We start from the raw sequence: 24,964 nt of genomic DNA, 5'->3' as shown, positions 1-24,964 counted from the left end.
ACGTGAAAATACAGATTTATATTCTTTAATTGGTGCATTCAAGAATGCAACTGAAAAAACCCCAGAAATTAATGCAATATATAAAATACTTTCATTACACTGTTTGGACAGGTATATCAAATTCTAATAAAAATCTCTGCAAGTCTCCCAAGAGACCACAACAACATATTTATCATCACAGTATGTGATATCAATGCAAAAGCAATAGAAACAATTTCAACACATTGAGTATTTTATATTAAAAGAAGAAAAGAACTAAATTCTGCTCAGGAACGAAGGGGTCTTCCTTCTTTACTACTAAAACTAATGAATTTTGCTCAGCAAGGATCTCTTACTCTACCCTTCTATTTTCAAAATTTTCTCCAATTCAATTTTTCAGCAGTCTAAATAGAAACCCAAAACTTAGGATTCACGCAGAAATCACTGCAAGGAGGATAAACTTCCACAGATTGTTCTATTTGGTAACTGTAAATAACACACTGACTACACAATGGCTCTTATTCCACTTCCAGCTGTAATGATTCAAGAAAAATGCCCTTTCATGATGTTTTCACATATATAATTTATAACTATAAACACATATTAACAAGGATGCTACTGAAAAGTCTTCTGTAGATCACAGTACATTTATATAGATTGCAAAATTCATATCCTGTTGGTTTCTAGTGCTCCTTTAAATATAAAACCCCAAACAATGTAAGCCTATATTAGGATATATTATGATGCATTTATTTTGTTGCAGCATGGCTCTCACTGATTAAGCTGTATGGTTAAATAGCAAAGAACAAGCAGAGTAATGTTGGCACAATTAGAATTTTACTTATATTTTCCTAAGTACCTCATTAGGTTTATGTAACAGTGCCAGCTGAACCATTAATGGCAAGATTTAGATTGCAAAAAATTTAACCTGTTAAAGATACTTGCATTTTTTTTTTTCATACCTGCATTGTGCTTTGCCAAATATTTGTCTTTGTACTGCTTTTTTTTCTTTCCAAACCAAGTACAGCTGGCCTGTTGCTCCTGTTTGGTCTTCTCCATGGCAATACAAGCAACTCGCCTGGAGTATGGAGAAGAAAAAATGTTTTTGTTGTAATCAACATATTTTTAAAAAGCCACACAGAATGAATTAGAAAAATAAGACTTTTTAATAGTACAAGAGTACAGTAAAACTTTTCAAAACCTTTTTTTTTGATGACTTAACAGCACTTATATACAGCGGTATTTTGATATAAAGAATATCTTGTTAGTGGTAGATCATTAAAGTTCACAGATCAAGTGAGCATGGGAGGAAGGGTAGCCACTAAAAAGGCTGTAGACCACTTTGCAGCAGATTAGACTGGAAGAGCACGAGGTCTGAAAAGACCACTATGGTCTAAATTACTTCAGATCAAGTTGTGTTGTGTTGTGGAACTGTTTTGAGGTTGATCTTTAGGATGAAGTATTGCAAGTGTTCCTGTTGCAATGCATACCAGTGACTCCCTTATGTCAGAGCTTGCAAGGGAGCTTTTGAGATGGAATGAAATGTCTTTTCTATCTCTGTTTCTCTTCCAGCAAAATCTCCCTTATGTCGTGGTTTAACCCCAGGCGGGGCGGGGAGAGAATCGGAAGGGTGAGAGTGAGAAAAAACTTGTGGGCTGAGATAAAGATAGTTTAATAGAACAGAAAAGAGAAAATAATAATAATAATAATAATAATAATAATAATAATAATAATAATAATAGAATATACAAAACGAGTGATGCACAATGCAATTGCTCACCACCCGCGCTGACTGATAACCAAGTAGCGATCAGTGCTTCCTAGATCACGTCTACCCTTCATATACTGAGCATGACGTCACATGGTATGGAATACCCTGTTGGCCAGCTGGGCTGGCTGTCCTGGCTGTGTTCCCTCCTCCCAGTCTAGCTTGGTAGGAGAGGGTAGTTGTCCTTGACAAGATATTTAGCAACAACTGAAAACATCAGAGTGTTATCAACATTATTCTCATACTAAATCCAAACACAGCACTAGGAAGAAATTTAACTCTAACCCAGACGAAACCAGGACACCTTAGCCAGTCCAGGTGGCACAGGTGCTGTTAAACCCTTTACAACACTCTAGTTCTTTTACATAGCAAACTTTGTATGAAATATTTTGGGCTAGATTATCCATATTGATAAACTTTCTTGAGTTATGGCCATAACTTTCATGGCCCAGGACTTGCTTGCCAGAGTTTGTGCTGATACATTTGAAATATTTACTAAACAGCTTCTGCAAGAGGTTGTTTAAAGGCTCTGCATTGCTTTTGCGGTACTCAGTGCCATTGCTGTTCATTGAATCTGTCATTTAGAAATCTTTGCACTGTGATTTCTTTCTACTTTTCAGCTTTCACATGAAAAATGAAAAGGAGAGAAAACCCCAAACTCCCTCAATAACCTTTGTGCTTGATGTCTTGCTAACACCTTATTTCCTGCAGCACTTGCATGTAAGCAGTACTAATGAAAACACCATTTAGAACCTAAAAGAGAAAGTAATTTGACCCCCTTACATAAACAATTTGTATGTAGCCTTCAATCCTAGTTTCCTATAGTATATCAGAAAGCACAAATAATGTTTACTAACACAGGTGTTTATTTTTCTAATGTAACCAACGTATAAGATTGCATGCAACCCTTACTGCTATGAATAGACAAGAAAAAAAAAAAAATTGCCTCAAACACAAACTGAGGCAATATATGGACTTTTTTTTGGAAAAAGAAAAAATCGTACAAAAACTAGCTACACAACAACGAAAAGTGTGAAAGACAGAAATAAAAGCGAAGCTAAATTCATTTTTATAGAAAACTTAAGTCATACCATTCTTGAAGTTCAGGAGAAGGAATAAGACCTGCAGTACCATTTTTGGAGTTCTCAAGTTTACCCTGCCACCAGTTGTGATCATCTTTGCTAATGATTTGGATAATATCACCAACTCGGAATCTGATGCCAGCTTCTTTGCAAGGAATGAGGTCATCCTTTGCTGGATCATATTCAAATTGTGCTCTTACATATATCTATAAAAAAGTTTATAAAAGACACTGCGATATTATTACTGGTACAGTATTAAGAGTAACAGGTGAAAATTAGATCTGTGCATGTAGCTACACATACTGTTTGCAACAAGCAAAGGAAGAAACAGAATGGCAAAAGCATAAGTGATAGTTGAAAATGAAACAGAAACCCCTCCCCCAGCAAACAATGGAGATATATGATGTTATTTTGAAAGCTCATGTCTTCTACATACTGTGAAACCTGAACAGCAAAAATGAACACATGTAATAAACGGACAGAGTCCCTCAAATCAATATTAACTATCATGAATCATTACAGACTAAAAGCCAGCAGCTTACTGTACTTTCCAAGTCCCATGATATGTTTTAAAAATTTGTACGACAGGAAATTTTATTGGAGAATATAAAGGACTTAGGCTACGTTACTGATCTTTAGTACTTAGACTGAAAATTTAGTGCCTTTTTTTTAGATTAAATAGGAAGTCTTCTGTTGCACCTATCGTATATAGTTACTTGGGAGGAATCTGGGAATTCTCTGCATGGGTTTTTCAGTAAAAGTCTATTCCCGTATAAATGAAAACTAACGATTTGAGTAAGTTATTCTCTAAGCAACATTAATAGAAAGAATTCAGATTCTGACTTCACAATTTAAAATAATATATCAATCCTTTGTGGGTTTAATGAGGTCTCATCCCTAGAAAATAAAAATAAAAGTGATTTCCTGTTTTGGTTGCTAATTACAGCCCTGATGCATCCAAGGATCTTAAAATTGGAATTAAATGTCGTGTCCATGATGGGCAATTTCTACAGTTTATGAACTTCAGACATCACCCTATAGCATCTCAGACAGCCATGTATATTCTACTGCTGATTTTCTTTAGTAAGAATTTTAGTAAAATGATTAATTTTTTTTAAAAAAATTACATTGCAAAGTAATAACCCTCATTTAAACGGTAACAAACACTTTTCAACTTTGCTGAAATTCTGCTCCAAAAATAGCTCTAACTATGCAGCGTTAGCACTGTTCGTGGCACTTTAAAAAGTTAATTTCTATAGTAATCCAATCTGCAACCCAACTTATGAACACATTAACTTAAAATGGCTAATCATTACTAGCTTGTACCTGATGCACTTTCATCTGTTTACAGTGAAAGCATCAGATAATACCAATATAGAAGTCAACTTTTAATATACTAAATCTGACCCTTGTTCTGCTGTGCATTGAGTGTGTGAGTTTAGACAAGCAACCCAACTTCTTTTAATCACCTGAAAAATAGGGTATTTTGAAACTAACTATGTTTATTTAGTAATGGGCTTTCTATGAAGTAATCAGTATTGAACCAATCCCTTATTTGCCCACAACCTTATCAAACATAGGTCTAGAAAAGTAAGCAGTATTTTTACCATCTAGAAACTTCCTTGCTTTTCAAGTCCCTGCTCCAGTTTGAGCCATTATCCACCATATATTGGCTGTTCATGGAACGTTACAGACTTCCTTACAGATAGCAATGTATCTGTTATCCAAGCCCTTACTGTCTTCAAGGATGATAAGCTACCAGAAAAAGATGCTGGTTCAATGGGAAAAGACTCTTGAAAAAAACAGGTAACTATAAATGGTGCGAAGAACACCATCATTCTGATATTGCCTTGAACAAACACTCTTCTCCTGGGAAAAATAACTTATGAGAGGAAAACCAAAACCTAACACAACAGCTTGGAAGGTCTTTCATGGAGCCTTTCCAGGACTACATTCAGGCAGCTGGAAACCTCACAAGACAACAGAAAGTTGAAAGAACCATATAGCTGTAAGCTTTAAAAATGGGAAACGAAGCGAGAGCAATCCATCCTTGTAACAGATATTCCAGCTAACTTAACCAGACAGTAGTATAAAAAGATTGTCAAAGACAACAGATCATGGAGTCCATTGACTTTTTTGAATGGAATTGCAAGAGTTGTTATTAAAACCCTTGGTAGAATAAGAGGTTGAGTTCAGAGGCAGATTCTGGAAGGGCTACATATAAACGGAGCAGTTACCGAAGATGAATCACAAACCACTTGATGGTATGCGTTGATTTGGAGGCTGCAGTAAAAAAAAAAAAAATTCTTAAAACTGCAAAGGGAGTCATAAGTCATAGGGAATCCTCTGTAGAGCCCTTAAGGGCTTTCTTGGAATTCTCTGGAGAGGGAAGATCTTTCTTTGGTCCATGATGACATGTACTACTCTCAAGGTAACAAAGTTAAGGGAGGTTACTGAATCTGGGCCTTAGGACTGCAAATGTAAGAGGCTGTCTTCAGATTTGTCAACTCTTGGTACAAACTGTCCGTAATATTTTTCTTTGAAGAGCTTTCTTAATGTTAGTAATTAGTTATAGACCAACTCAAGCTTTAGAATCTTTGTCAGTACAATGTTTTAGGGTAGAGTATTAGACACTAGCCATACTAGTCTCCTTTTCAGCTAAAATATAAATTTGATCTTTCCTCTAAGATGAAAATCTGCACAGGTCACTGCACAACAGTAAGTCTATTAATGCATTATGAACTAAAACAGCATTTCCAGCTAAATTTACAATGACTTTGTAACTCTCACACATATGGACACATGAAAAAAATGCTATTTTGAATTAGCCACAAACACATGAGTTAAAAAGAAAAATGAAAAAAATGGAACAAATTTTCCAAGCTTAAATGTTTTAGTCCAGCACATACAGAATATGAGGGGGGAAAAGATAAGCAGGGATGTTCACTAGCAGCTAAGTTTACAAAAACTCCCATGGAGGATATCTATTCACCTGTCGTCCTTTTGGTTGTGTTGTCGATGGCAAGTCCTGCAGAATAAAGTCAACCCAGGAGAAGAAATTTTCATTTTACTTTTTAAGGGCATACAACACCATTTGTTAGTGATTCATACTACATTACTGTAAAATGGTAAGTCAGACAAAAGTATAAAGCATTGACCCATGTTTAGAAATATTTTTTTCTTAAAGAAAAATCAAACCCAGGCTGTTTAGCAGCAAGCTGAAGAAAGCAGGTAAAAAGTTTAAGCAGATAGAGAATGTGCTTTTTAATAAATAATTCAGCATCTTCAACACAAAAGCACCGACAAGTGAAAGAGGCTCTTTATGTGAATGCCTTTTCCACTTAATACTTAGTCTTGTTTTTAAAAGAGAAGAATGACTATTATAAATATTAAAAATTTTATTGTTAAAAATGTATAAGGTGATTAATTGTGCTGAGGAATAAGATTGTAACTATTAATCATGTTACAAATTCAATTTAATTCACAAAAATGTCTTAAATTTTTCATCCACAATTATTTTTCATTGTATTAATTAATAAGTACTTTACCTTGTGGCAAATAATTTCTAAGTTGTAATTTTTTTAAAGGAGTTAAAGGAGTAGTTACTCAGTTTCATTTTTTTTTAAGCTAGTCCCACGAACTCATGATACTGACAGCACTCTTACTGAAGGAACTTGTGTGTACAGTTACTACATTGGTCCAAACAATGACAAATGATAAACAACACAAATTTTAACATTAATATACTTTAGAAAAACAGGAGATCAACAGCACCTTTCTACCTGAATACATATGAAACAGAAGTACTTTGTGTTAAAGATGTGATGATAATAGCTTGGTTTGTAGTGCAGTTTAAAGCCACTTCCTTTTGCTTTTCATATCCAGGCAAGGCTCATATTTCACAAAGTATGTGCACGTACCACAACAGCAGAGGGCACACCAATTCGTTAACTCAGATAGCGGAAACCAGTACACGTTCCAGAGGTCTCTCAAAACACAAAACTTAAAAGAGTCTAAAATGTCTTGAAATACCAACTGCACAGTTATTCTTTCTTCAAACACTGCTTCCAAAGTTCAGGATGGAAAGAAAACTTCCACTTTAAACCTTTCCTTAGTTTTGAGGAAACTGCTAACAATGATTTAAGGATGCTTGAAGTGTCACATTACAGTTATTAACATTTAATTCACTATATGGCTTTTAATGAGAAGAATATGTTGGGAAAAACCCTTAAAAAAAGAAAATGGGGAGTTACATATGTAATAACCTTGGTTTTATCAGTTGGACAAAATTTTCCACTGACCACATGGTAAGTATAACAGTAATGGCAGATGAGCACCAACAAAACTTTCACACTTTCTGTGTGGAACTGGAAATCTTACCGAAACAGAATTGTTAGTGCTGCTATGACCATTAGCTGGGGACTGTCTGGATGTAGAGGGGGAATCTCTCTGAAATAAGACACAAGGTTCATTAACAACACAACACTGTCACAGGAACACAGATATATTTAAAAGAACAGTTACATCCACAGCCTTATAACCATTTGCTTAGCTGCTTCATCTGTGAAAGCTTCCACACTACAAACTCCATAAATCTGAAAACTTTTTTCATAGTTTAAGATGCAGGTTTGACATTTTGATGTATCCTAGGTAATAATATTTTTATATTGCCTTAGCAATCAAACAGCTTTTTCATCACTGAGTATTTGGGACCTCTTAGATCTCATGTGGCTGACAATGCTAAAGGTATGATACCATTAGTCATACTGGTGTCTTTGTTAAAGGTAATTACCTGAAAATTATATGCTGAATAATACTTTGAATAGAGTGAGGCACATATTCCAATTTAAAGACACTTCTAAATCTTTTTTCAGCTATGTGGTGGAGGTCAGTGTTGATCAGTTTCTACTCTGTAAGATGCATCTCTCCGCAGTGTCTCAAAGATGCTGAAGCTAACACATGAGAAGGAAGCTGGATACTCTCTTCTCCTTCCTCATCCATTTTACAGCATACTGAGGGTTTTTTTTCATCCAACATTCTTATAGGCTTAAAAACATTAAACTTTGCCAAAATATATCACTTTAAAAAAGCCACCTTTCTTAACTCAGACTACCAGTGTGGTCCCACACTTCAGTGAGGAGACAGCAGACGTGGGGGACATACCGGGAAATTCTACAGAAAGGATAATAGGAATTTCTGACTGGGTTTTGCAAAGGCAAGGAAGTCACTTGTAGAACAATCTTTTTCGCATGCCATTTTGATTGTATAGTACTTAATTCCATATGATCAGATAATTGAGCCATCTCTTCAGGAAATAAAATAATTCAATCATACATTGTGGAAAAAAAAAATCCCCTTTAGCCCCAAAGGAATTTTGGAATATGATATTCCACGTCAAAGGTCAATTTAGGAATGTCTGGTAATTTTGCATAACATCAAGGACAGCAGAAAAAAAGGGCTAGAAGAGTTTTCAAAGAAAACAAAGTTATCCCTGTCATATTTTATCAATACAAGTGCCCTCTGTGAACAAATTAAAAACTAGAATTGGAGCTAAACTGTTCATGCAACATCATTAATCAGGTAAATATTCTCGAACTTATACTGATTATGCGATAGCACTCATAGCTATTTAAAAGCATCAAGAAAAGTTAGAATGACAGGCAATACTTTATCACTCATGCTGCCTGTACGCTTGATGTGCAATGGACTCATGTAGAACTCCTGCACTTTTTTGTGGACTCATTAGATACAATTTCACAGAAAGTTCCATGTGTAGCTATCTAGATGCTTGCTTTGACTTTAACACACTTGAGGACAGATCTGACAATATTACGGCTGTAAAGTCATTGTGATTCAAAGTATGTAGGTCTGTATACTTATGCTACATGCACAGGAACAAAATGCTCATTTGGCTCCCACAACTATTTGCAACACGTAACAGACCGGGGGAAATCAGCTCTAATTCTGTTTACAAAATCACTCCAGCATAACAAGTTTAAAATGTTCAAATGAGACCAAATAAGTTATTCATTACTGAAAAAAAAAAATAGAAAAAAAGAAAAGCCTAAAGGAACCGTTATTCTTTTTTTTGTGTGTACAGGATTATCAGTGTCACCTTTATCAAATAGCAGCTAGGAGATACTTCTTTCCAAAAAAGCAGTGACTTCCTTCTTTTATAAAGAGATTTTCTGCTTACTCTGCAATTCTGTCTCTGCCAATTTCTCACTTTCAAGAAGAAGTGAAAAATTAATTTTACTTTTTTTTCCTTTTGCTTTTTTTTTTTTTAAACCTAGTTTGTTATGATCTGCTAGTCAGTGATGGTTTAGCAAGGGAATGCTTTGGAAAGTGATGCAAGCACCCAAGTCATTTGGAGAAAAATAAGTTTAGAGTAACTTGGAGAATGCCACTATTTCCGGACTCTCTTGAAGGCTTCTCCCTTTGAAGGAAATTTTCTTGGTTTGAGAATGTTTTGATTTGTACTCTTCCAACAATTCTCCACAGAAGACAGCATATTACTCAAAGCAAATGTTCATCATAACATACTGAGGAAAATACACATTTTCAGCGCTATTGGTGATTTCAGTACTAACTGTAAGAAATTAATCTATCAAGCTAGTCAAGAGGCATATGTACAATTTTTAAATAATTAGGCAGTTCAGCCACAATTTCAAAGGCATTTAGATTCTTAATTTCCTAGGGACCTGGTCTTTCTTTCAAAAAATATCACACTCAAATGCTTAGAACTGGACTGGAAAATTTCAGCTTTGGTTGTAAGTTTGTTTCTCCAGTAAATCAGAAAAAGCCCCAGTTCTCCTGGGGATAAGAGCAGAAAAAGACTTGGAGGATCCAATGATTCTGAGTAGTGTAAAAGTGTTATCATCGTATTTCAGTATAACTTGACTATCTAGACTTCCCAATCTTGTCTAGCCCCAAGCCAAATAACAAAACGGCAGTCTTCCAGATCCTTGCTCTTCAGTTCAAGCACCGTAGCTTAAGCCTCAGAGGAAACAATCACAATTATTTCCAAATGATGGCAAAACTAGTTTCCCGTTGATTCCTTGTTATTAGGTGTGGATTATGAACGATAAATAAATGCATTTGAGATGTAATCCTAAAGCAGAAATCAATTATGTCCACTAGATGTGGCCTGATAAAATTAGATATTGACAAGAACAGCTAGATTAATGAAACTGTTGCCAGATCCACAAAAAAAATGAGAGAGACTTTCCAAAAACCTGAAAATACATTTCAATTTCAGTCTTGCTCAAGGAACCTTCCTGGCAGTATTTTTAATACAAATGTAAAAAAGGTTTATGATTATAAAAAGTGTTATAGTCTGAGCACTAATGGAAACATTGCAAGACTAAAGGAAAAAAAACATGGTGATTACCACCAGATTTAAAAAAAAAAAAAATACATATATATATAAAGGCTTTTCTTCTTAATGAAACAACTGAAGTGTTTCACGAAGACAATCTGAAACATAAAGGATGTTTATAAGAAAAGTTTTTTTGTTTTTTTTTTTAAAAAAAAAAGAAAAGTACTTCCCTTACCATTCTCACATATCTGACACTACAAAAAGTTACTTGGGGTGTTTTGTCAGTACAAAGTAAGAATGCAAATGTAGCTAGAGCAAAATGCTTACTCAGTTGGATAAAGCTGAAACGTATAAACAGCATACGCAGTCATCAGCCATAAGAAGAATGTGTTGCAATAATTACTTAAGTTCATATTTATATAAGTCTGTAATTTCCTGGATATCTGAAGTGGAAAACACAACATCCTGGACACTGTGTTATCTAGATATCTGAGTAACTCAGGCCATTTGCCACATCAATGACTAAACAGGTCATCTCACAGTAGATCAGCTGATCAAATTTTTATACAAGGGAATTCATAAGTATTATATTTTCAAGTCTACTCCACAAAATAGAAGTCCTGGCAACTGAATGGAAGGCATGGGTGCAGAAAAAGCCACAAATCCCTAAGAAACTTGAAATTATCCAGTTGAGATTTTGGAAACTGCCTAGTGACACTGAAGTACCATTACATACGATAGGGACAAGACTTGCCTAAATATGCAAAAGTGGCTTAATATTTAGAAAACACCACTACAACATTTCTCCTAAATGCCTACAAAAGAAGAAAAATATGGCAAGTGAAATGCAAATCTCAGTTATTTAAAAAAATAACATCCTGTGCCCCCTCACCTTTGTATATAAAGGCATATAGACAGATTCTATATAAAAGGCAGATTACCTCTGATTCTAGTAATATTTAGTTTTTCTTATTCAAGATTAACAAGATGTTTTGCAATCCAATGACGTGATCATGGTAAGAGCCTCAAAAAAACCCCAATTATGGATTCTGTTTTATATTCCTTTTCTCGTAAAAATATACTATGTAAGCACCAGTCCATGACTGAAGGGGGAGGGGGGAACCAAAGATAAATTTATACTGAAATATTGCCAAAAAATACCTTAACTAGTACGATTATACTAGTGAAGACCCAATATCTCTGAATTTATCCTTCTAGAGAGCATTAGAGGCAAGCTTTTTGTGCCTTAGTAATGTCATTCAACATTCATTTTTAGCCTTTATCAATGGTTAAGAATTTGACTCATCACCTGAATCACAATCCTGAAAAATTCTGTGAAAAAACCTCTCTCTGTACCAAAGGACTAGTGATGCTTTAATAGGATGATTTTCAAACGTTGGCTTTTTGTAACAGTTGAAAATCTAGCCAAAGTCATAGTGTGGCCGAGCAGGTGGAAGAGACTCAGTCACCTCTACTTAAATGAATGCTAAATGCTATGAAGTGTGATAATTAGACATGCTTATTTTTTTTCCTCTGTCTTTGATCACACATTTCTAATTCTGCGTTTTTTCCCAAAGGAAGGTAAGAGTCCATTTTGCTCTGTTCCATGAAATAAATAGTCATGAAGAACCTGAGGACACAGAGCTAAGGAAAAGAGATGACCCGCTACTACTAAAATGACAGCTAATGGTATTAGTTTAAAGCTGCATGCTGAATTATTTTCTCCAAATAATCTTCCCAGCAGGTATATAGTTTCACCAATTTCTGTATTTTAATATTGGGAAGTGAGATATCTTTTATTACTACTGCTATTTACAGCACAGAAGTCAATACATAAATTTGACAGCACACTAGAATTTCTATTTCAGCTTTTTTTTTTAAAGCCTTTGCATTTAATGAAAAACTTTTGCTTTCATATTTATACCTTTTAAGAAAATTGGCCTCATAGGTGAAAATTTGTCAAACCTTCTACCTCTCAAGCCTTTTAGTTCTTGTTGACTTCTATTAAAAGTACAGAAGGCAACCAAAAAGCAGTGATTTTTTTCTTTCAAACAGATTGTTCTGACAATCACAATAGCAGTTTCTGTGTGTTCTAGCATCTGCTGAGACACAAAAACAATTAGGGTGAAATCACAGTTCTAATTAAGATAAGGTGCTTGACTTCAACAGGGATTGTGATTTCACTTTTGGGATTCTAATTTGGGAACTGTTTGCGCAGTTAAGCATGTGGCACAGGAAGACTTGCATGTTCTACATAGTGCATATGCCATCTGTATGCTTAAATTGGAACAGTATCTCTCAAGTAGCCATTTTCTAGAATTTAATTCCCTTCAGTTGCAATCTGGAACATAACTTTGTGAGCAGAAGAGAATTAAACATTACTGTGCAAAAACCGTAATACCAAGTTTCTAGTTCAACAAGAACTAACTCCAAATCTGTTTTTCTTCTGTAATGACAAACACCATTTTCCCATGGAAACATAATATTAAGCCACATGTAACTGTTACAGACAACCATCACAAATTTACCTCAACAGGGTTATACAGAAACAGATTCTTCAATTAACCCTTAACAGCCCAACACAGTAAAATAATGTTTAATGCCTAAAAAAAAAGGAGGATTTTTCCTCAGCTTAAGAAGTTTAATAGACTTCCTGGAGAATGAGTTTAAATTGTAATTTTTTAAAGGGGCTTCCTAAATGCATGAGTTGAGGATCCCCTTTCCTTTTTTTTTTTTTTTGTTTTTTTTTTTTTTTTAAATAGGCTGTAAAGAGTTAGTTAAGGTGCTGATGAGATGAATATGAAGGCAGGGCTGAGTAGGTAGGTGGGACCTACTCGTGTTCCGTTATCTTTGTTGTAAAATTGGTGTGCGTGATCTAACAGGACAGGCAGAAACAATTTCCCAGAAAGCAGTAACATTCAGCCATCAGCAGGCAGTTAGTTACAGGACTGAGGAAGAAATGGGATGGTTCATTAAATTCATTACCTCACAGGATGAAGATTGCGTGCGATAACTTGGCACAATCTTGAAGGTGATACTTCCACGCATTTCCCTCTGCAAAAAGAGAAGCACTTCTTCAAAGACTGAGACACTGAAGATAAAATCGCCAAATCAGTAATGCTTTAAAGGAAAGCACCATAGTTTGAGAGCAGCAGTAGGTTTTATAAAGTAAATACTCAGAAAAGCTAAAATGCTATGGCTCATTTGTCATTTCACTTAGAAACAAACATTTAGGTTGTCTCTCATTAATCTAAAAGATAAACATACATTATTAGTTTGTTCACCTGACCAGCTTTTGAATGCCTAGAACCTACAGCTGTATTTTAAGGTAAGGAATTCACAGATGTGTATGTTTCTTCCATGTCAATCTTTTCTTTGTAGCTATATTCTTGTGATCCACACAGTCTTTGCTACTAAAGTGATATTTTCTTCCCTTTCATCATACATGTTAAATAGCAAAAACATATTCACAGTTTCTGGAAAGCTGCATGTTGCTCTACTAAAGGTAAAAATGTAAAAAATAGTCTTTCATCAGAACAGAACATGGGGTCTGCTAGTTTGCATTTACTGTAGTGTAAGAATATTCATAACAAATAGTAACTGCAGAATAGCAGCAGATTGTGGCAACATATTTGCTCAGCCGTATTTTCTTAAATGACAGGTTGAATATAAGCGCCACCACAGGCTGACAACTGCAGGACTCTATCTGGGCAGAAAGGTAAGCAAATCATTTCAAGTGATCTTGGAGTTTTTCTCCTTTCTCTCTTTGGCTGACTTACTATGAGCCAAAAAGATGTTATTTGCCTGGACTCACTTAAGGTTGTTTATATAGTTCTAGACACAACAGAAGAATTAGTGGTATCATCCGAGACCCCAAGATTAGGGTTGCATGCAGAAAAATTTGCAAGTGTTATGGAATATCAAACTGACTCTACTAGCAAGGCCCAAAATTGAGTTTTCCTGCAAAAAGCCAGACTCTGAACTCAAAATATTTTTTTTTCCTTTGTAACACCAATAAGCATGAGCCACAATAGTTATAAACTGAAAGAAGGGATGTTCCAGCTACATATAAGGAACACATTTTTCCCTATGATGATAATTAAGTGTTGGAACAGGTTGCCCAAAGAGGCACCTGTCCTGTCAAATCTCTGTCTTTGGATATTTTCAAGGCTTAACCAGACAAAGATCTGAGCAATGTGGGCTGAATTCAACGTTGACCCTGCTTTGTGCAGGAGATTGGACTGGAGACCTCCTGAGATTACTTCCAACCTGAATGGTTCTATGATTTATTGGCTTTGCATTTGTGTAGCAATTATACCAACAGCCAAGAAAAGTTTCTTTTCTCTCATAGTATATTCAGTGACTACACTTAGTGTAGATTGAAGATTTAAAATAAGGGCATGATTTTTATAGACTAACTTGGGATGAGTAATAGGAGGAGAGCAGTATTTCTTCTGGTATGTCTACTAGAGACAAGAGAAGAAACTCCTGCATTTCAACAAAGGAAACTCAGACATTCGAAAAAACTTTCTAAAACATAGAAGAATTATACACTAAAGTCAACTGCCCAGAGAGTTTGGGGAACCTCCATTACTCAAGGTTTTTTAAGAGCTGGTCAGACATACATCTGTCAGGATTGGTTGAGTGTCAATGATCTTTTCTGTGGGACTAAACGGAATAAATAAAATGACAGCTGGAGGTGCCTTCTATCGTTCCTACGTATAATGTGCAAAAAAGCCATTACTAAAAAACAGGGGAGAGCCTGTAGAAGGCTTAAACAGCTGAACACAGGAAGGCTTTGTGTTACATGCACATGTGTTACATGCACAGGCTATCAAAAATAGAAGAAAAAGGGGAAGTCACAATGCAATTGCATAAAAGTTTTGTGAAAATAAGACAGGCACTTTTATAAAAAACATGAGAAAGATTTCAGGCACTTACAAGCATTTTTTGTAGTTGTTCTACAGTTTGATTTGCCACACTGATGCCGTTTATTTCTCGGATTTCATCCCCTACGTGTAGCGTACCTGTGGAGTTAACAAAACATACAATTACCTCAAACATGTTTTTACAAATTGAGATAACTGTAAGACAGTACTAATATTCATACAAGGCATAAATATGAAACAATGTTAAAATAAGTTTTTTGGCTAGATTCAGAAAAGGACTTTGGTAGCTATGTATTAGCTACCAAAGACTACAAATCTGTCTTTCAGAGTGCAGTTAATGCACCAGCATGAGAGGCCCAAGCACCCTATAAAGTACATGGGGAAAACATCAGTCCCTTACAAGGACACTGCAAAAACCCATACATTGAAAAGAAAGTCACCTGCAACTAGTCAGCTAGAAACATTAAAAGAGATATTCAAGCAGTATTTTATCAGATGAGTACATAATGCAGTTTGGCTTCTGGACATAGTCTTAATTTTATCTGTCAGACTGCCGTATTTTTTAATTTCTCTGATTTTGATTTGCCACAGTTACAGTATGCATTTTCTGTATGTACCCTTGACTTCAGCTTGAATGTAAATGATTGGTGTGACTACCTACAATGTCAGATGATGAAACAAATATCTACTTAGCTTAGGCAAGTCATAAACTGACCTGCTGAAACTGGGATGGGAATGGCATGCTACAACATGGCTCTAAGACACTACAAAAGCTCAACAGGGAGGAGGCAGTGAATGAATTAATTATCTTCAGGATTAGAAGTAACCTAGGAGGCTGTTTTTGGATGATAATTTTTGACTTGAGTAGCTCAAGCCCACCTAGTTCTCTAGCAGTTCTCCAAAAAAACTTCCATGGTTTATTATTAGCCAGAAGATGTTTTTCATATGTAATGAAATATGACAAGACCATTTACTTCACATAAATATCTTTCTGCCGTATGATTTAAATAATTTGTGCAAGTATTCTTTTCTAAATATTGTACCTAATACAATTACTGTACCTAATATAATTAATCTTACTTGGAAAGCTAGCAACTGGCAAACATTTCCTAAACTAAAACATATCTATGGAAAATTACCTGAAAAAAGTCAATCAACTAGAATCCTGAAAAACCCTTAAAATTCTTTTCCTGAAAGAAAATAGTCAGTTTTTCCAAAAAATACCATGCAAGCAAAACTTTCAGCTGGACAAACGTATGAAAATCAAACTGTGTGCCTGCTAAACACAAGCACAGCCTGAACCAAGGAGAAGAATCCTGAAAAGCTCTGTTGCTATGATTCCCTTTGGGCTCTGTTCTGCGAAACAGAGGCTCTGTGGCAGTGCTACAGGAGAGAGTCCAAGTTTACAAAAACTTTCAGTACTCTCAAGAGTAAGTCCTTCAGCTACATTAAATGCTTCAAACAATTCTACAGGAGCTGATCTGCCAATAGTGAAATTTTAAAAAAGGAGTCATTACAATTCTTCCACTCTTCAGTGGAAAAATTATTACAATTAATAGTTTATTGAATGTGAATGCAACAGCCTTGCATCTGAATTTCAAATTAATCTAGCTCACATCTAGAATATTAATGATCAAATCTCTACTGAAACACTTTGAAAGTTCAGTTTTGGCAGGCTTTCTCAGGAAGGCATTCAATACCCAATTCTTAAAAAAATATTTTAATAAAAACGAGGCTCTGTGTTGACTGTATCATGCCAAATTAAATTGAGTTTGAAGTGAGTGTAATTGTTATTAAACAATAATACTGAATCAGAAAGAGCATATGCCCTCAAATAGTATAAAGATTCTTTGGCATTATTCAAAGTATAAATCTGACGGAATTAAATATTAGATTGAGAATCAGACTCAGCAATATCCCTGTATCAAATCATTTCAATAGTGCACTTAAATAAAATCCCGTCTTCTGGAGCATTTCCCATTTCTGTTACTCTGACAGAAGTGAATAGTGTTCTGTACGTGCCTGAAATGGAGCAGTATACATAAAAGTTGGGAATAAAGCATGGACATTTAGCAGTAGATGGTCATTCTGTTTTGGGGGGTGGATGCATTGATAAACCATAGGAAGACATTTTCAATCTGAGGGAAAAGGCTTTTATTATTTGCAGAAACTTCTTACTCTTTATAAATATTCTCGTTGGAAAAGAGTATTCTTGACATCTTTGAATAATGAGTCTTCAGCACCATTTGTAGCTCCCACGATACCTATGCTTAATCATCTAATTTTGGTTCCTTTTCTATTGGCAGTGCAGTGTTTATTTAGAACTTAAGCTATTCATGACTTATTGATGTATAACACATCTGTAATAACAAAGAATGGATGTATTTCTGGAGTAAATGATTTCCTTCTTTGTCTTTGCAAGTCAGAGTGAAGACAGTTTTAGGAAGTGTGTGCTGTTGCTCTGCACAGAAGTATGAGAAATCCTACCCTATTAGGAAGAAGTCAGAACAAATTCTTGGAGTCCCTATTTGGAAACGTGTTTTGTAGCCAAAAGAAAATTCTGTAGCTTGGAAAGTGAAAGGCTGTGAACGTATAATCATATTTTCAGAAAGTAATCACATACATTTTGTTAGCATTGAATAAATGTTATCAGGGGGTATCAGTGTTTTAAAAATCGGTGCGAGTTTTACATTAAGTCACTCTGAGAATGTAGCATAGACAATGTACAACTGCTGTTTTTCTGGTGAGGTTAAATGGGCAGCCAATAAGTCCTTTCTCTTCTTTGGAAATCTTTTAAAATGTCATATTAGGACCTCTTCTTAAATGCATTTTAAGAATGAATTCACATTTAAACACATATGCCCCCAAACCAGTCAGCAGCAAAAACCCTATGGGTTAAGATACTAAGAGCTGCTGAGAAATCAGGCTATAAGCAGATCCCCTGAAAATAATATTTACAATATGAGTAGTCTAAACAGAATCCACAGGTAAAAAATGAATGGACAACTGAGCTAAGCTGAGGCACAGACACGAAGGTGAAAGCCAAGACATAACTAAAAGCCTGAGATCTAAGATACAATTCATTTACTTATCCTAAAAAAGCAGACAAGTCAACAAAAAGACAATTTTTAATGATGGAAATTGGTGTTTCATTTTCATTGAGCTCAATCCTCTGGAAGGTGCAAGTAGATAGCATCTTTACAAGCCTATCTCCCTACTTCAACTTCCCCACCTTTTGAATAAGGACAACTATAATCAGCAGGACTAGATACAGCTGGCATAGAGATAGGAGGCAGACTTCACAGCAGCTATTATTTTGTGATTGGGAATTGCACAGTTTGTACTTAATATTGCTAGAAATTATATAGTTCCTGTAACCCTCCCAGTAGATCTATTACCTAGTCATTGCTGTTCTTGCCTGGCAGTTTTCCATATAGCAAGAGGAGACAGCAGAAACAACAACATAAAAAACCCCCCTGAAACAAATAAAACCCACAGACCCTGTCAATAGGATTCAAAGACATATTGTGCTCGAGATCACTGTCAACTTACATTTGTGTTGTTCTACTCAGTAAAAATATTCTAAATATAGGTACTTGGAATGAAGCAGTGAAGCATCTAGAGCACTAACAAAATTAGAAACATTAAAAAAAAAAGATGACACTACAGAAACACTGAAGTATATTTCATTTTCAAACTAAACCTATGTGCAGAAGAGCTACCTTAGTTAGATGAAGCACATATAGAATGGGTTAAATTTCCCAAGTTTTTAGAAATAAAAGACACTTTATAATTAAAAAGTAAAGAACAGAGTTCTAATGGGCATAGTTGGATTTTTTTACCCAGTTTTAAGAGGTTTTAAAAGTTTTATTACCCCTATTATGGAACACAGTCATGTGAAACAGTGCTCTGCAGAGGATCACCACTACCTAAGTATATTTGGATGCAAACCTTCTTCCTGTGAATCTTAGAGTAATCTCCTTTTAAAATTCCCTTTTACAAGCCAAATAAATTTCCATTCAGAGGGTCCTCTAAAGGAAAACAGAATTCTATATGAATTGCATCTTTGCTTGTATGAAAAGTTTTTATCTTTCCTGCTTCTTGACAGGTTTGATCATGTCAAGGAGACAAACTGAATATATCAGGGAAAGGATCGCTGTACCCTTTCCCTGTTTCATGTTTCGTCTTCCTAATTACCTGTTCCTAGCTTCTTTTGAAAGAGAAAAATAGGCGAGAAGGAACAAATGATGAAAATTTTTGTGTTCATCAAAAGAAAAAGATAGCAAACTGGAAAAACTAAAGTAACCCTTTTAAGGGTGCAAAGCAAACTTGCAGCTAACAACCTAGCAGGGAAGTTTATCTGTTTAAAGTAGGACAAAGCCCAGCTATTTTTTGACATCTGATCTGGACGCACAAAATGGAAAAAAAAGGAGTAGACTAGAGATGAGAAAAGATGCCTGTCTTCAGGGTTTGCTATAGTAGTGAAAACTGAAAATAAAGATTCAAGTTCTGGGCACAAGAAATATTTTCATTTCACAAATCGTTTTTATGAGCCTCAACATCAAAAGTACAAAGATCCTCAAGAATTGTGTGAAAACATATGGAGAAATTTAAATTTTTTGTTGAACAAAGCTCTTCCTTTTTTGCAAGGAAAAGTACTGTAACTAGTCTAAGGATTTTTTTTTTTTAAAACAGAGGATTAAGTAAGTACAGCTCCAGAAGTTATTGACATTTCAATCTCTCGCTGAGCTATACTCCTGTTATCCTAATTAAGGCCTAAATGAAACATAGTGGGCCCTCATCTCGCAATGCTCAAAGACATCAGCAACTGGAAGGTAACAAAGGCAGTTAAGAGGACTCCTTCCAGATACAGAGGTACACTACTATGGAATAGTAGCAATCAAAATGAGGAGCATGTACTGTTACATGGTTTGTACAAAATGATCTAAATAACTGTGTTTGAAGACAAAACTATTTATGACACATGATTACCTTGCCGGTGAATCATTCCTCCGTGCATAATTCTTGCCACAATGCAATGGTTCAGCTCATTCATTTTTAAAGTGATTCCCTACAAAAAGAAATGTTTATACTCTTAAAATAAAACATTAAGCAGTGTGATTCTTGAGTGGTTAAGAACAGTCACTTTTCCTAAAAGCTTGAAGGCAGGGTGTATATATTAAGGTTAAAATAAAAACTTTGTCACTCACTTAAATATGAGCAATGAAAACAGATGTTATTGATAAGTGAAGATGCAATAATTTAATATATGCACATATAAGATTCTGGTTTGTTAAAAATGTAATTTTGTATTGAAGTGCGAAGTATCCAGTTTGGTTTAAAGCCTAATCTGCTATAACTACTACAAGGTTGTTTTTAAACAAAAACCGCTCTAGTGGTACAGCAGTAGTATGAATGCATACATAACATTTTAAGTTAAGGATATACACAGGAATATAAGATTCTACAATGGCTGCTGAACTATTCCAATTATAATGGCAACCCTACTTCAAAGTGCAGAAACTATCATTAAAATCATTATAATACTGGTCTTGACAGTACAGAGTCAAGAAAAATACTCAGGTACCCTCCATACCATTGGTTCATCTGTGTTCTTCTGGAACTGCACCAGTCGAACTCGTGTTACATTCTCCATATCCATGTCGCCGTTGGCGCTTTCTGGAGAATCTCCGTTTAAGTACGGAGAGGTGGGAGGAGGTGTAACTCTCAGCGCTTCATCACTGTAAACTTCATGTGCCACTACATCATGAGTTTGAAGTAAGGCCTGGAGGAGATTACAGCAACAAAATATCAGACTTCCATCATCTCTGATTGGATGTCTTATAAGTGTTATAAGGAGTCCCGCTCATTCCTTATAAGTATTTTTGAAGCTTTTCAGAAATTAAAGGAAATTCAAGATATTTGTGCCTCACTTTCTATACAGGAACTTTTCCCTTAAAGGAGTCTAAGATAAACTTCAGCAGACTGCAAATGCATACACACATACCTAGCCTTTAAAATCTGCATGAGTAAACCTGATTTTCTATTGTAGATACCTCAATGAGAATGATGCTGCTTTCCTCTCCCCCATCTTCTCGCACCTGCAAGGTGCAGAATTAATCCATCTTTATTTATGTGCGCAGACACAGAATTAGGAAGCTACCTTTCTGAGCAAACTATTCTATAATAATTACCCTAGTAAAATAAAAGGTATTCAAATCCCATGGTTTTTCATTCTAATAAAGACAGACTGGATTGGTACTGACTGAAAGAATGAAATACTGTTTTTTGTTGTTTACTAGCATAATCAGTTCCATATTCTCCCCTTCCCCTAGAGCACGGTCCCAGCACAACCACACTGAGTTCAAAATACCTGACAAAAATTCCAATCTAAACCAACAAACTGCTCAAATACTACTTCATTAGTTTTACTCTTTCTTGATGCAAAGAATGGTACAACACGTAATTGATTAAATGTATTTAAATATCTTTGATAAGCAGAACAACTGACTGTGTAAGAATGCTAAGCTAGCGCAAAGACATGAAGCCTGTATAACTGTAAGAAGTGTAACATAGTATTACAAGATAAAAGTTGGACAAAGTGTAAACATTTGCAAAGCAGTATTCAGTAGTACCAGGTTTTTTAATGGTATGACATTCCACTGTTCTCCAGGATATCTTTAAGAGCCCCGTATCACATCCATTTCACATTTGCATTCAACTCTTAATAATGAAGGTATTATAGCTAGCTTGCTTCTGTCCAAAAACTAAATACGACTTGTACGTGAACATGCTAGTTCTACTCCTGTACTAACTTATCAAGGACCAGAGATAGATCCTGCCTCTATACCCAAATGGACGGGTTTCTCAGATAAGGATTGATAAATCAAGCCTAGTTCTTACAGTATCTCTACAATAGTAGAGATATCAGCCACCACCGCAGTTAGGTCAATCTACATTATAATTAACATCTTGTTAATTTTCATTTCAATGCTCATAGCTCTTAACTTGCAAAACTCATCAATCTTGCAAGTCTTGAGATTGACCATCCAGAATTTGTTTTGGCAGAGAAATCTGACTCTGCAATGTCTTAAATCTTCAATTAAAATGTTTGAGCAGAACATAAACTCAAAAAAGTGATAGAACAACATCCCTACAAGATGTATTTCTAAAGTGGAATCCAAAGCAGAAATGGGATTTTCATGGCCTCTACAAAATCCTAAATTATAGCTGATGTTTCTGAATTTGTGTTAATTTTTGTTAACATATTCAGAAGTCATCTAGTATAATTATGAACCTTTAAAAATGTTCAAGCTAGCATTTCTAAAGTGTGCCATGTTATAGAAGATAACTTCATAAACAGTTTAAGTTCTCTTTCCTCAAGTCGGTTTCAAACTATAGGTGTGAATTCAGCATTATAACGATGGAACAAAATTCCCTAAACTAGCAATGCTCTGCCCACATTCCCTCCTGTTTTCCCAGTGTTTCAAGCCCACTTACACAAATACTATTTTTAGTTAAATACTAAACCGTATCTGCATTTTCTGGTTTTCATCTTATTTTGTCCACCACCTAAGCTCAAACTCGCAACAATTCCTCTGCATTAGTCTATACTACTGAAGCAACATTTTATGTTTAGGGATCTGGACCATATATGTAAGTTAAACCACTTTAATTAAATCAATTCTTAATTTGATTTATTTAACTGGGTGTAAACTTATGTGTGAATCCTCCTATATACATTTAAGGATTTAGCTTAATTCTCATTCTAGTATCCGAAAACTGTTTGCAGTTGTCCCAAATAAGACCAGAGCATCCACGTGCAATCATGCCTTAGCTCTGGCTGTCACAAAAACCATCTATTCTAGGAGTGTGTGTGGTCTTGGCTTTCTGCGCAAGCACTCTTTAACAGAGTAGGATGATCTTCTGTGCTTCCTTCAGCTCAATCTACTCGAAGCTACTTACTCAACTTCATGCACCTGCCTGTATCTGTTATACTCTCCACGCTTTAATATTACATTTCTTATGTAATTCAGGGCCTTACATTTGTTTCACATCAAATACTTGCCTTGCTTTATACTGTATTTTTAGCAATAACATACACTTTGTAGGAGATGAAAGTATGGTAATTTGAACATTTTTAAAGGTTCATAATTATACTAGATGACTTCTGAATATGTTAACAAAAATGAACACAAATTCAGAAACATCAGCTATTAAAGTACAGCAAGCTCAATTTAAATATTGAAAACATTTAATATAAAGACTGCTATTACTTAAAGATATTTGTTTTCATGCATTTCTGTTAATTTAGATTTTTTTTTCCTGTCTCTCTTTCATTTGCAGAACATTATAATCCTGCTGAAAATAAGTTTAGTGAAAACAACTGCTTTCTACTATATCGCAGGATCATTGTCTGCAAGGAACAGCGTAGGAAGGCACATGATGATGGATAAAACTTCAGTATGTAATTAAGTAAAAGTCTCCTAGTACAGCAAACATTTCAATTGCTGCCACATTCTAAACATATATAATAGAACCTTTTACAGATAAAATGCACATTTTTTATTTTACAGATAAAATTGGCACATTTTAAAAACTACTCAAGGTTGTGTAATGGAATAAAAGCTCCTTGAAATTTGTACACAACAAATGAGGTACTTGATAATCTTTTAAAGAATTCTTAAATTAATTATCTACTGAAAGACCTGTATGCAAAATTTACATACATTTCTTAAAATTAAAATGTTAAGCATGTACAGACTAAATTTATAATTTATTCCTGTATCCATAAGGCATACAAGGGTAAAACAAAACTAAAACAGCAAAAAACTTTGAACTCGAAGATCTCAGTCCCAGTAAGAGTACTTACAAACGCATACTTTATTGGCTTTGGTTCTGTAAAGATCTATACATAGTCTAAACCACTAACACTGTGTTTAAGTAAACGAGACAGACTATACTCCATTGCCTTCCGATTAGATAATAATATAAATAATAGTAAAATACTCTGTTATCATACAGGTGTTAACGCACGTGATCCTACTTATTACACCTTATGGCTTCAGTCTGTGCATCAGAGCTCAGGAACTTACTAAGCAGACTATTGCTCTGTACAATGCTTGGTAAAAACATTGAGTGTAGGCTGACAAGATTGTCATATACAATTATCTCCTTTTCTAAGAGTAACTATATTAAAGGCTTTGGCTCTGAAAGAAAGTTTGGCAGAATGCCACATACATAAGAATAATTTTGTAAGGTCTGCTACCTTATAAAAGGTGTGTCTGGGAGCAGAAGTGGGAATGACGGGAGAGGATGGGATTGCTTCTTTGACATCTGGAGACTCTTTGGTATCTGCACCCTAAAGGTATGGTTCCACTGCAACATATGCTGATATAACTGCTGCTTTACATGTTTGTGCCATCCCTCCCTAACCCAGACTGCGTGTTTCTGTCCCCTTGCTCATTCTGGCTCTGGCAGTATTCCAGTTGTCCCTAATTCTTTTTGCTAGCTGATCATTGTTTTGTTGGAGCAGTTTTCTACTAGTTTAGCACAGTGCAATACTGAAGTGCAGTGTCAGATGAGTATCAGAACAACTGCAAGGGGGAGGATGAAACATGGGGAGAAGGATAGGACTCCATCAACGAGCAATTTAGCTTGGGATGCCATAGACTAACTTACTGAAATTACTCCTCATCAAAAATACCTGTTATGGAATTGCAGCTTATTGCTTATAAAAAAATACCTTTTATAGAATTGCAGCAAAAGAATTCTGACCGATGGTTTAAATATATGAGGATATCAGGTGGAAATAGAGATACCTATAAAAGATGATTTCCAACTTACTTTTCCTGTCGCTTGATTTGATACATTAAATTTTTGTATGCCACAACCATTTTTATTGATGCCTACTCTGAAAATAATTTAT

The 24,964-nt window shown here is 35.2% G+C and overlaps 1 protein-coding gene across 2 annotated transcripts in view; it reads right to left on the bottom strand.

Annotated features, from left to right (window-relative positions):
* Positions 1 to 24,964, bottom strand: part of CASK (calcium/calmodulin dependent serine protein kinase) — a 228,954-nt gene that overhangs the window by 18,256 nt on the left and 185,734 nt on the right. Inside the window, exons 14-21 of one of the 2 annotated variants that reach the window (XM_075173997.1) lie at positions 20,633 to 20,821; positions 20,029 to 20,107; positions 15,089 to 15,174; positions 13,133 to 13,201; positions 7,210 to 7,278; positions 5,822 to 5,857; positions 2,839 to 3,035; positions 942 to 1,057 (exon numbers count right to left, since the gene is read on the bottom strand). In XM_075173997.1, coding sequence (XP_075030098.1) covers positions 942 to 1,057; positions 2,839 to 3,035; positions 5,822 to 5,857; positions 7,210 to 7,278; positions 13,133 to 13,201; positions 15,089 to 15,174; positions 20,029 to 20,107; positions 20,633 to 20,821 — 841 coding nt within the window. The remainder of the gene's footprint in view (positions 1 to 941; positions 1,058 to 2,838; positions 3,036 to 5,821; positions 5,858 to 7,209; positions 7,279 to 13,132; positions 13,202 to 15,088; positions 15,175 to 20,028; positions 20,108 to 20,632; positions 20,822 to 24,964) is intronic. The other variant, XM_075174007.1, reaches the window with a different exon arrangement.

This window comes from Calonectris borealis, chromosome 1, assembly GCF_964195595.1.
Source record: "Calonectris borealis chromosome 1, bCalBor7.hap1.2, whole genome shotgun sequence".
NCBI classification, from domain to species: Eukaryota; Metazoa; Chordata; class Aves; order Procellariiformes; family Procellariidae; genus Calonectris; species Calonectris borealis.
This window is presented reverse-complemented; position numbering and strand designations above follow the sequence as displayed.